Source organism: Poecilia formosa, unplaced genomic scaffold (assembly GCF_000485575.1).
Source record: "Poecilia formosa unplaced genomic scaffold, Poecilia_formosa-5.1.2 Scaffold170, whole genome shotgun sequence".
Lineage (NCBI taxonomy): Eukaryota > Metazoa > Chordata > Actinopteri > Cyprinodontiformes > Poeciliidae > Poecilia > Poecilia formosa.
The window spans coordinates 1,396,804-1,409,060 of NW_006800109.1; the positions used below are offsets into that span (position 1 = coordinate 1,396,804).

Here is a 12,257-nt window from a genome sequence, read left to right on the forward strand (position 1 = left end):
TTCTACAGTTGCCATGGTTACGCTTACCATGGTTACTGTTTTTTTTTTATTTACTGTCATTGCAGCAAAATTTTAAAAACAGCAACTCAAAACATTGTAATCTTTCTCATTCCAGTACAATAAAAAAATATATATATTTAAATAAAAATAAATATGTATATAGTAGAAACACACAGAAACATCTGGGATGTTTAAAAAAATACAACTTAAATAATACACAGTAAGTGTATTATAGTAATAGATACTAGGTTTTTTTTTTTAGAAAGGGGGAGGGAAAATCCAAAATCAATCAGAATTCCTGTATTGTAATTTTGCAAGAGAGCAGAGGAAAGAGAGAATGAAGAAATTCAACAGGTATGGAAAACCCTTGCCATCCTCTTCATGAGACTATCTTGGGAAAACAAAGTATCTTCAGTCAGAGGCTTCTTCAAATTCACTTACAGACTGCTACAAGAGGTCTTTCCTGCCAACGGCCATTTCAATCTGTAGAGACTTACACACAGAGAGAAACGGCAGACAGACAATTTTATTGGACCGAGAATTTGGGGCTCGGACACCGTGCGTGCTCTTTGACGGATTTTAATTAATATGAGTTACAACATTTATTTTACCCTTGGGATCAATAAAGTAATTTTATATAATAAATCGTGTTAAAAGTTGCTATGATGGAGATGTTACCTATTAAAATTTGTTGCACTACTTGTTACTCCTCTCGAGTTAAATCAAAGCTTAACGCAGTTTTTGGTTTTCAACAGCCATTTATTGTGGACACGTCTTTCAAAGTCCCCCAAAAATGCCGTCAGAACTACAAAAGGCAACACAAACCTAAATCAGTTCACAATAAATGGTGTATTTACATAAATAACAGATACAAATAAACAAAACTTTACCTCATTAGCCGCATTCACTCCAGAGGAATAAAGCTTAATTTCTTACAGCTTCTTCAGCTTGAATGCCCCATGTGGCTCTAAGTGCGCCAGCCAATGCTTCCCTGGGCAACACATGGTCCGCGGAAAAAAACAAAAGTTCCCCCTCCACATTTGAATGTACACTTAACATAAATTCAATAAAATTACCCCACAGTTAAACTTAATGTTTCACATTAAATAAAATCTAACTACTGCCACTTTAAACTAAACAACAACAAACAACAAAAAATAAACCAGATGCAGTTGTCTTGACAGCAGCTACACTACTAAATGCTCAGCCAAGCAAACCAAATGTTAGCATTGAGATCACTTGCAAAACATATAAATGTAGTAGCTTATTAACCTACAGAACAATGTCTTTAAAAGAAATCCCTTTGGTATCAGTGAAGGTCAAGGACTCATGGCTGTAATCCACTGTAGGAGCTGACTCAATGCGAAAAACATGCAGCCCAGATATGAGGCAGGGACAGACAGGACTGGTGGACTGGCGTTTGTGAGTGGTGATGCCTCATGTGGATTAACTGGGATCAGATACGCCCGTCTAATCCCACAGGAAAAGACACAGCTGACCCAAATTCACCTCTGACCCCACCAACAGGAAGTGAACATCTCCATCACAATCAAGGATACTGTTTTTTAAAGCCAGACTTGGAAACATTAGTCTCAATTTATTGTGGATATACAATGCAAACCGACTGAAAACATGAGCACTGTTTTAAAATGTTTTAAAATAAATGATTGATTTAATGAATGAGTATTTTTGAGTATCCTACTTAAGCACTATTCAAGTCTGACATAATTTCATTTTAGTTATTTGGAACTAAGCTTCTTTCCTTTGGGTTTCATCTAATTTTGAATATATTTTCTTTTGATTTCTAGAAAAACATAGCAAACATTTTTCCAAGTATTGTTTATACGTTTTCCTACTACACGTGAAAGCAGCACCACCGTGTGGCAAGCCGTCGAAATTTCTAACTGTGTGAATTAATGCGAACACCCCGCAGTCTTTTCCCACTACTCTGATTGGATTGTCACCCCTGTAGCCCGCCCATAGCTCTGAGCGTCCAATAGCGACAAAGAACAAGAACGTCACCTAATTGGTGATTGGCCAGTTGACGTGAACAATATGAATGGCAACTTTTATTGTTCGACGCCTTCCCGAAGCGGCGAGTAACTTTCTGACTTCCAACTCAAGGTAAGTCTGTTTAAATTTGTCTAAATCCATCGATTTGTGCGAAAGTTTTACCGAACTCCTGGTTTATAGCGAAAATGACTTTTCTATGAGGTTTGGGCTGAAGTTTTAGTTTGATAATGTAGAGTTTAAGAGGCAAACGGGTCAAATGTTGGTCTCAGCTGGGATTTAAACGGTTAAACTCCGTTAGCCGAATCAGCTAGCGGTAACTTTAGTTTTACTCCTTCAACTTTTCTGTTATGCTTTCCATAGTTTTATAGATAATACTCGGGCTTTAAACGCATTTCGAAGAGTTGAGGTTAGTTACCATAAACAACAGGCTGGGTGTGAAGTTATGTTTAGCTCGGTCTTCTGTTAGTTCCGTTTTTTAGACCCTTGCGTCAGTCTTTGTATCGGAACTCTATTTGTTTGATTCAAATGTAAATAAGTAATAAATGTTCCACAATGAAAGAAAGTTTGGTTGTCAAAACATTCCAGGTTTGTTTTGGGCGTTTTCTTAACCCGTAAATGAAAAGCCACGTATGAATAGTTAATGAAATGGTCTTTTGCTGATAGTACCAGGCAAAAATGAGACATATTTACTAAAACTGATCTGTTTTCGGTTACAGACACAAGCCTTCACTAGTTTGCTACTAATACAAAAAATATTACATTATCAGTTATGTATTTAATTTACATTTAGTATGTAAAAATGGGAAAACAGGGACAATTCTATAATAACGATTATAGAAAATGAAGCTAAATGCCTTTTACTGTTTAAAATATTCAAACAAAAGATAAAATTGTTTACAAAATAACCATTTGATTTGTTTTTTTTTTCAAACCTGTATAATACTACCTTGTCACATTTTAACGTGTACACATCTAATTTATTCAAAATTTAGTATTTGAAAGTATACATTGGAGTGTTTCTACTCCATTACACAAATTAATATTGATTTCAAAAGAATGTTTATTTTATTTTTCTTTTTTGGCAAATTAACTAAAAAACATATTTTGTGTTACGGTTCTGTATAAAACCATCACTCTACACTTTGATATTTACTTAAAATGTATGTATTTTTAGTTATGTTTCTCAAACATGTCCACATTTAATTAAATAAATGTTTTGTAAGATGCTTAGTCGGATTTAAAAAAGAGTTCATTCTGCAGATTTTTCATTTAAAAGATGCTAATTAGAAAATAATTAAATTCCTTTTTAAAATAAGAATATGAACATTTTATTGTCTAAAATGCAATACTTCTATCATCAGCATGCCGAAACTTCAGCTCTCTCTTTTTTAAATTTATTTTTTCTATTTTTTCAGAGTTTAAACTAGGTGAAGCTAAAACTGCCACTTGAGCAGATCTGGGTAGAACATATTTACAAACATTTTTATTTTAAATTCAAAATGTATATATTTTTCTGGCCTATTTTGCCTATTTAGTGCTCTGTATGTCCTTTCAGCAAATTACCTTTTTTTCTGAGTCTGTATGCTGTAGTTAAGGATTAATCAATTACTAAATCGACAATTATTTAAATAATCGATTAATCATAATCTCATAATTTCAGCCCTGTAAGAACATTTGCTTTTCTTAACATTTTCTACATATGAACCACACTAATCAAAGATTTCAACAATTGCAACAATAAAACATTTAAAGAAATTCAAATGTACACTAATTAGGTAACTTCTGAAGGCAGTTGGTTACATTAAATGTTATTTGTCTGTTCCAGGATACAGAAACCATAAATGGTTGACCAACAGTGAGGCACGTATTTCTGTCTCTGTTTCTGTTTCTGCGTGTCGGTGCAGGACCGAAGCGCCCGCTGTGAGCCGTGACCGCGCTGGAGATGGGGGACCAGGAAGCGCCTCAGTTTGGATCCGTGGAGGAAGAGCTGGAGCACTGGAAGGAGGAGGCGGCCCGGCACCAGCAGATGTTCGTTCCCTCTTTATCTTTTACTCCAACCTGTTCCTTATCTAATCTGGAAGCATCGTAATCTATGAAACAGTGAAGACACGACTTTATCTTGTCTTTGAATCCGGAATGTCCAAAATTTTTGTAACACGGGCCATAACTGTCAAGTTGCAACTACAACGGAGGACATTAAAGTTTTAGTATTTTTCTTTATAATTGTAATCACAAAAACTATGTTGCTTTTTTTAATCTGCTCATTAAGTAATAAACTATTATTATATTTTGATGAAATAAGCAAAGCAATCAGATTTCTGTAGACAATTATTGTGTAGTTGAAACAAAAAAGAGTCTTGTAGGTTTGCTATATTTAAAAGAAAACAACAGCAAACTGTGTCCCACATTTTAATATTCATCTTTTTCTAGACTAGGTTTTGTTTCTTTTCAGCAACTAGAACAGGATTTTGTTCAATTTACTTTTATTTTTTCTAATTTTATTAAATGGTCATGCCCAAGTCTGAATTTAGTAACAACCACAGGATGTTTTTGGCACCTATTATTAATAAATTACATTAAATTGAAAGCAGTTAAAAAAACACTAGCGTTCCTTTTTAAATATGAAAATAAACATTTTATTGCCTGAAATGTAAAACAGGTTTCTTTAGTGAACACTTGATCATTTGAATCAAAAGATTTTGTTTGCAGAATTTGAACCAGGTGAAGGTAAAACAGCCATTTGAGAAGTTTTGGTTCGAACAGATTTACAAAGTTCTTTTTTTTAATCTTAAATCCAAAATGTTTATATTTTTGTACGTTTTGACTTAATTGCTACTCTGATTATGTTCTTCCAGCAAATGGCCTGTTTTGAGTCTGCATACTAATAACTTATTGATTACTAAATTAGTTGACAGTTATTTCAATAATCGATTCATAACGATTAATCTGGTTAATTGTTTCAGCCCTGATTATTATTATAAATTAATAAAATACTATTAATAATACTACTACTGCTACTAATAAAATATAATAGAAATATTAACATTATTAACACATTTTCTTTACTATTATTTTTAATATTTGTATCATTTTTAACAATAATTATAACAGTAACAAATAAATATATTTTAAAATTTTAAAATGTACATTAAGGTCCACTTTTTTGACACCAAAGAAAACTTTTTTTTTTCCAAGAAGTAATTAATAAAAAGTTATTGAACATAATCCTGAACACTTTATTTTATAAAAGTAGATTCCTTTATTACTTTTATCGGTTTCCATGGCGATTGCCATTCACAATATGGCTGCCTGCAGAACAGAGGAGCCATTCCAGCACCAACTGTTTGCTCTTCTTTCTCTCTGATTGTGACGAGGTTGTTTCCTCACCTGGAACTTTCTGATGTTTATGTATTTTGGCACAAAATATTAACTTATGCATGCAAAAATATCCAATCTGTCAGGGTTTTTTATGTGTTTATAATGAATTCTGATTATGATATTTTGACTGTGAAAACACCTTTATGTTTTCCGCACTAATATGTTTGAGGAGTTTAAAGCCACATCTGTCCTGTTGTTTAGTAAAACCCAACCTGAACCCTTTGGATGTGTTTGTCTTTGTGTCCTCAGTGCGGTGGAAGCACAGGAGGAGCTGCAGGAGTTCCAGCAGATGAGTCGGGACTACGAGGTGGAGCTGGAGACGGAGCTGAAGCAGCTGGAGGCCAGGAACCGGGAGCTTCTCTCAGCCAACAACCGTCTGCGCATGGAGCTGGAGAACTACAAGGTAGTCGGGCATGGAGGGTTCAGCAGCAGGCTGCCATGCAGACATGCATACGCCTGCAGGAGTTGCATTAATTTCCATGAAACCAACTGACCGTCAAGTGAATCGGTCCAAACTGGGGATTTTCATATCCGTCAGCTGATAATAGGTTTCCCTGCAGTGAATTTGTTTCTCTGGTTGCTTTATCCGAGCGCAGAGCGGCCTTCACAGAGCATCGATTCAGGGATGAAGAAGCAGCTGACGGCTCCTCCTCCTCCTCCTCTCTGTGTCTGGAGGCGATGGCAGTGCTGAGCAGCGACGACTCTTCTGATTTTATCTGTTTATAATCGCCCCAGAGCGGCTGCTGCTGCTGCTTTATTAGGAAATACGTTCAGATTGAACTCGTGTTTGCTGTAACCAGAGCTTTGGGTTTTGATCAAAAGTTTAAAAAGTGGACGTGTTAATGTTTGACTTTACTGTTCATATTGTTGCAGAAAGCCAAACACACACTAACACAGTTACAGCAAACAGGAAGTTCAGGGGTTTTGTCTCTGTAAAAGCAGATTTTATGATGTCATCATTATTAAGCACCAAAATGCAAAACCTGTGTGTATGGCAGGCCGATTTAACATATAATTATTTTCTTCTGACTAAATAATTAATTTCCAAATTTGACAATGAGTTTTGACTGTCCTGGCTGATGATTGGATGCATCTTCAATCTGATGAGTCAAAACTCCTTTCTAGATGTTCAGATGACATCAGTGGATTTGTAATTTGAAGTGTCACACACTGTAATTACAATGTAAGATATCGAGAACGCAAGTATGACTCATCAAAATTACATTTTTATAAATCTGGATCAAGAAATTGAGTCCAAGGCCCCCTTGTGCTGCCACTGAGCTGTCCAAACAGTTGCCTGCAGAATTTCGGGTTTCCTGCACAAAATGGTCAGAAAATGCCACAAAGTAGAAAAGGCTGAGCAGTATGGAACACTGCACTTAAAAACCGACTTGGAGGAGAAAAAGCTGCAACTGCCGACTCATTTAAAAGCTGAAAATGAAGCGTTTTCAAAATTCCTTCTCTCTTTACGTTGTCATTAAAATTTCAAAGTGATAAGTAAATCTGGGACATTTGAAAATTTTAATTATTTTTGAAAAAAAAAAACAGATTTTAAACTCAAAAACATAAATTGAAACTGGACAGATACTTTTGAAACTTAAAAAATGATTTGACACTGAAAACAAAGGTATAAAACTACTATCAGATTTCAGATTTTTTAAATTCTTTTCTTCTTAGTTTTATATTTTGTTCTTTTGAACAAACTTTACGGTCCCAATTTAGCTCCGTACAATCAGCGCCCAGAGTCAGGATCAGAAACGCCTCCTGGCTGTTTTTCTGCTCTTTTAGAAGATCCTGTTCTTATAAAGTGACATTACGTAAAAGAAGCTGCCGGTTTTATAATCATGTTTATTTTTTTTCACAGTTAAAATATTTTTATTGCTCCTTAGACCACAGTAGGTTTTTAAAATGTCCAACTTTTTGCTTTTGATTGATGCTTTCGGATCCAAACATGATGTTATCGGAGCAGTAACGGTTCTTATCTCTGTAACATGTTGAAGCTTCATGCCGCTGTTACTCAGTCCTGAAGCGGCTCATTCGTTTGATTCATTTCACTTTCTGTGGCACCGGAGTGTAAATCTGCTGAGTCGTCATCTGACTCTGGTCCTTCTTTCTGCCTCACCTTTCCTCCATTTCTTTTTCTTGCCAAATTCAGGACAAGTACGAGACACATCACTCTGAGGCGTGTCGACAAATCTCCAACCTGGAGGGAGACCTGGCCGAAACCGCGGCCGTCAGAGATCAGCTCCACAAGTACATCAGGGAGCTGGAACAAGCCAACGACGACCTGGAGAGGACCAAGAGGTCAGCAGGAGCTAGATAGAGAACAGAGACGTTTCAAACTCGCTCTTCAGCTGTCTTCAGCTCTCGCTCTCTCCTTTGTCTTCATCCCTTTCTCTCCATTCATCTGTCTGTTCCCCTATGTCTCTTTCTTGAGCTTCCATCAGCTTTGTCTCTGTCTTCAGCTCTGTCTGTATTAAATGCTTGTTAAACAAAGGAGTCGTTCTTCTGTTTTCTAGAGCGACCATCATGTCTCTGGAGGACTTTGAGCAGCGGATGAACCACGTCATAGAGAGGAACGCCTTCCTGGAGAGCGAGCTGGACGAGAAGGAGAATCTCTTGGAGTCGGTCCAGAGGCTGAAGGACGAAGCGAGAGGTGAAGTTCTGAGGAAGTTTGTTTTTATTTTGGAGAGATTGCATTTTCTGTGCGTTTAGCTACTTCATCTGATTTCAGTAATGCAGATATCAAAATGTTCAGCTTGTTCTGGAAACTTTAAACATGTTAAGTTATCTTCAAATGATTCAGCTTTTTCATATCTCTTACGTTTTTTTTTCTAAAGTAACAATGTAAGTTTTATGCAGATTTTTGGCTGTTTTCAGTTTTACAGTAATCCAATGACGGAAACCTTCATCTGACACATTCCACATTTTCAAGTTTGACTTCTTTTTCTCAAACAAAATGCTGTTGTTCGTATTTACTTCACTCTACAGAAATAATTTATTCATGAAAGTGTAACCAATTGATGTATACGGTTTTCTATGAAACACTGAGCACAAGCATGTTACCCTTTCCTCCATTGGGATCGATCTGTCTCTCTCTCTCTCTCTCTGTGTCCTTGACTCTTTAACTCTATTTAGCTCTCAGCGTCTTCTGATGGGTTCATTCAGCAGATTAGGATTCTCACTGCTGTTTTGCAAAGAACAGAAATGGTTTTAAATGTTTTTGACTGTGTGTGTGTGTGTGTGCACGTGTGTGTGAGACAGACCTTCGGCAGGAACTTGCCGTGCAGCAGAAACAGCAGGTACAGGACAGGAAGCCTTCCATCAGCAGCTCCGTCAAAGAGCCTTCGTCCTCTTCGTCGTCGACGGGGTTTCCGACCCCGCCCCTCACCCCCCCAGACAGTAGGATGGAGGATAAAACCTCGGCTCCGCCCAGACCTGTAGCCTCCTCTGAGGTCATCAGCCCGCCGCCGCCCTCCGTCAGCAGAGGTCAGACTGAGTTTAGCTTTTATTAGAGCTGGATTTATTTTCTGTCCATATTTTCACCGGTCGGTTTGTTTCTCAGCTGAAAACATCTCTGCGATTCCTCTCACCACGTCCGCGAGAATCTCTGCTCTGAACATCGTCAGTGAGCTGCTGAAGAAAGTCGGGGTAAGATCCAACATGGGGCAGACAGCGCCGCTTTATCTCCAGCTGGACTTCCTGCTGTTCTTTGGGTCGTTGTCTTGCAGCAGAACTCACCTGAGCTTAAACTTCCTGGTTACTGAGAAACCTCACCGTTTCCTTCCCAGAGCCTGGAGTCGAAGCTGGCGTCCTGTCGGAATTATGTCAACGAGCAGACGGCGAACCGCAGACGCCACAGCGGAGGATCTGGATCAGCGCCGGCTCAGACCAACCCATCAGAGACCCATCCCACCAACGGCCTCTACAACAACGGGTGAGCAGCTCTGGCTAGGTTATTTACATCCACAGCTAACCGCTAACCACTAACTCTCCTGTCCCTGTAGTCTTGTGAAGAGGCTGGACTTTGGTGCAGGATCCAAGCTGCTGCTGTGAACCCAACCGGACCTCTCCGTCTCCTCTCAGCGGGTCAGGATGGTCCAAACCTCACCTGGACTCGGTCGGTACCTGACGGACCGCCCTGACTCCGAGCAGCTGAGGCTAAACGGATGGAGACGCTGGAGGTTTAGTTCGTCTTTTATCAGGACTTCCTCTTCAGCATTTGCACTTGTCTTGAACGTCTGTTCTGGACTTTTTGTTCCGACTCCCTGAGTCTGGATTTGAAGACATATTTTTATGAGAAGCTAAACTCCTCAGTTGATTAAAACAGTGAAAGTTTACTGCTGATGTTTGAATTTTAGAAGGAGACGTTTTTCTGTTCACCTTACTTTGGTCCATTCAAAGTAAGTGGAAGCAAGTCACATCTTTCCGGTTTGCTAGCTAACACCTGCTGGTCTGTAGCTCGAGTTTTCTCATTATTCATCCTGAGTTTATGCTTTTTGACCTAGATGTATAATTGTAGATGGGAATGCACACTTAGAGCACAGCATCAACTGGTGCCTTCAGGAAGCTCACTGGAAAAAAACGGGTTTGAAAAGAATCGTTATTCGTCAGTCACATCATTTTAGCCGAGATACACAGTGGTTGCTATAGCGATTCCCGCCTTCTTCGGTTTGCTATGTTTACTTTCTGATTAATTTTTTTATTATCTTTAACGTTGTTGCCATGGTAATTTCTAGATTCTTTTTTGTTGGTTCTCTGCCACTATTTCTTGCCCGGTTGCCATAGCAACGTACACTTTTTTTTTCTTTTTTTTTTTTTACACACACCTAAAAAAAAAAAAACGTATGCCAGATTGTGATTGGCTGTTTTCAACCGTCGTTATTTATTTTAGTGCAGAATGCTGAATGGCTATGGTTACTGTCCTTTGTGGTGAAATTCTTGGAGCTTTTGTTTGTCATCAGAATTTTGACCGTTTTTTGTTTTTTATAGTTGCTCTTGTGACTTGGTTTTCCTTTTATTTTTTTGTCCTAGTTGCCATGGTAATTATCAGATTTTTCCTGTTTTGGATCTGGTGTAACGGGGGAAATAATACACGTTTAAAGGATTCTTAAATAACATAGTGTTTCCCTCATTTTAATGGTTGCTGTGGTGATTTTAATGACCACCATTTTTTTTCCCTTTGTCCGGTTGCCATAGCAACATTTACAGGCACTTTTTTAAGGCACATCTCAAATGGTATCCCAGACTGTGATTGGCTGATTTCAACCGTCTTTATTTCATTTTATTTTATTGTTACTGCCATGTTAAATTCCTCCTGCCTCTCTCTACTCACTACCGTGATTCCCACCTTTTCTCTGGTCACCATGGTGATTCCCGCCTTTTCTCTGGTTACCATGGTGATTTCCGCTTTTTCTCTGGTCAAGCACTTTTCAGAAGTGAGAAACATACACTTTAAAAAAGGTCATAAATATTTGCTGTGTAAAAACTATAGGTAGTATAGACTTTTTTTCCTCAACTGTGAATGTGTGAATTATTTACTGTAAAGATTTGTAACGGATGTTGATGTTTAGTGTATTAGCAAGCACAAATATTTGGAGGAAATTTAGCTAATTTGGCCACAACAGGATGTAAAATTATCCTGAAGTGCCCAGTTTGTGGAAACTGGTAAGACAGACACTGGACAAAAGAAAATAAAATGCTTCTTTTCTGATGCACATTGTACTTTTGAAGGGGAAATGGGAGAATAACAACAGTTTAGATTATAGTTAAAACCTAGACTAAAAGACTAAAACCTTCATGTTTGAGCTGTTTGTGTTTTTAAACGAATGAATTCACCCTTTAATTTCTGAAATATGACAGCAGAGCTTCCAGTTTCACATCGTCTCAGCGCTCCCGTCCGCAAAGCGCCGTGAACCTTCAGCTCCACGCCCTCCACTGTCCACAGAACAACACAAACGGGGCGAGCCGCCGGAGACAAACGTTTTCCCTTTTCAGGGTCGGATTTCAGTTACAGAGCTGCTGCACTGCAAAAACACACAATCCTACTTAGAAGATTTTGATTTAGTTCCCAGTGCAAATATCTTAGTGCACTTGAAATAAGACAAACTAACTTACAAGTAGCTTTTTAGCAAAATAAAGGAGCTTATTTGAAGTCTGTGATTTCTTGGTATTGATGAAAAATGACTATTTCCAATCACAGATTATTTCAGTTTTAACAGGAGAAAACTGTCTTGATGTAAGTGAAATAATCTGCCAGAGGAGCTAGAACTTTTAAAAAAAATCAATATTAAAGAATAATTTTCTTAAAATGGATTTGATTCAGATAGTCATTTCTTGGGATTTTTAGAAGGAAACTGAAAAAGATGCAGTTTTATTAAAAATGAAACAAAACCTGATTCTACTGATGGAGCAACAAAGCGCTCATTTTTACGAGAAAGTACAAAAATAATTATAACTGATTTAAATAAGCAGGCGTCGTTTTCCAGAGGAAGATTCTGTTAGTGAGTTTTGGATCTGTGAGTTTTTATTGGCACCCTGAAACATCGAGTGTTGAGCTGAATAAGACGAGTCAGACACTTGAAAAATAACCTACAACGAGCCACACAAAGGCATTACTGCAGTCTGCTTCATATCTGCATGAGTTTTGATAAGATCAGATCAGCACAAAGTAGGACATATTGTATATTACACTAAAAACCACAAAATCTCACCAAGCAGCTTTTGTCTAGTTTCTCATACAAATATCTTAGTAAACTTGGAGTTTCTACAAGATGTTTTGGCTTGTTTTAAGTCAATAATTCATTAATATTGATGCAAAAAGTGCTAGTTTTTCCATAAATGATATGTAGTACTACATATTATTT

General features: G+C 37.7%; 1 protein-coding gene and 1 long non-coding RNA gene across 3 annotated transcripts; one reads left to right on the forward strand and one right to left on the reverse strand.

The window, feature by feature from the left end:
• Positions 1 to 745: 745 nt before the first annotated feature.
• Positions 746 to 1,954, reverse strand: LOC107837735 (uncharacterized). Its single transcript, XR_001663784.1, has 2 exons — positions 891 to 1,954; positions 746 to 805 (listed from the first exon to the last, which is right to left on the reverse strand). It is a non-coding gene; the product is annotated as an uncharacterized LOC107837735 (long non-coding RNA).
• Positions 1,955 to 2,034: 80 nt separating this feature from the next.
• Positions 2,035 to 11,102, forward strand: LOC103146913 (nuclear distribution protein nudE homolog 1-like). 2 transcript variants are annotated; one of them, XM_007565020.2, is made up of 9 exons: positions 2,035 to 2,124; positions 3,918 to 4,041; positions 5,641 to 5,794; positions 7,547 to 7,695; positions 7,911 to 8,047; positions 8,656 to 8,880; positions 8,957 to 9,042; positions 9,183 to 9,328; positions 9,399 to 11,102. In XM_007565020.2, exons 2-9 carry the CDS (start codon positions 3,956 to 3,958, stop codon positions 9,445 to 9,447), a joined length of 1,032 nt encoding a protein of 343 aa, XP_007565082.1. In that variant the 5' UTR covers positions 2,035 to 2,124; positions 3,918 to 3,955; the 3' UTR covers positions 9,448 to 11,102. The 2 variants fall into 2 exon arrangements, with proteins under 2 accessions (XP_007565082.1, XP_007565083.1); XM_007565021.2 differs by having other exon boundaries at positions 2,042 to 2,124; positions 3,839 to 4,041.
• The last annotated feature ends 1,155 nt before the right edge of the window (positions 11,103 to 12,257 follow it).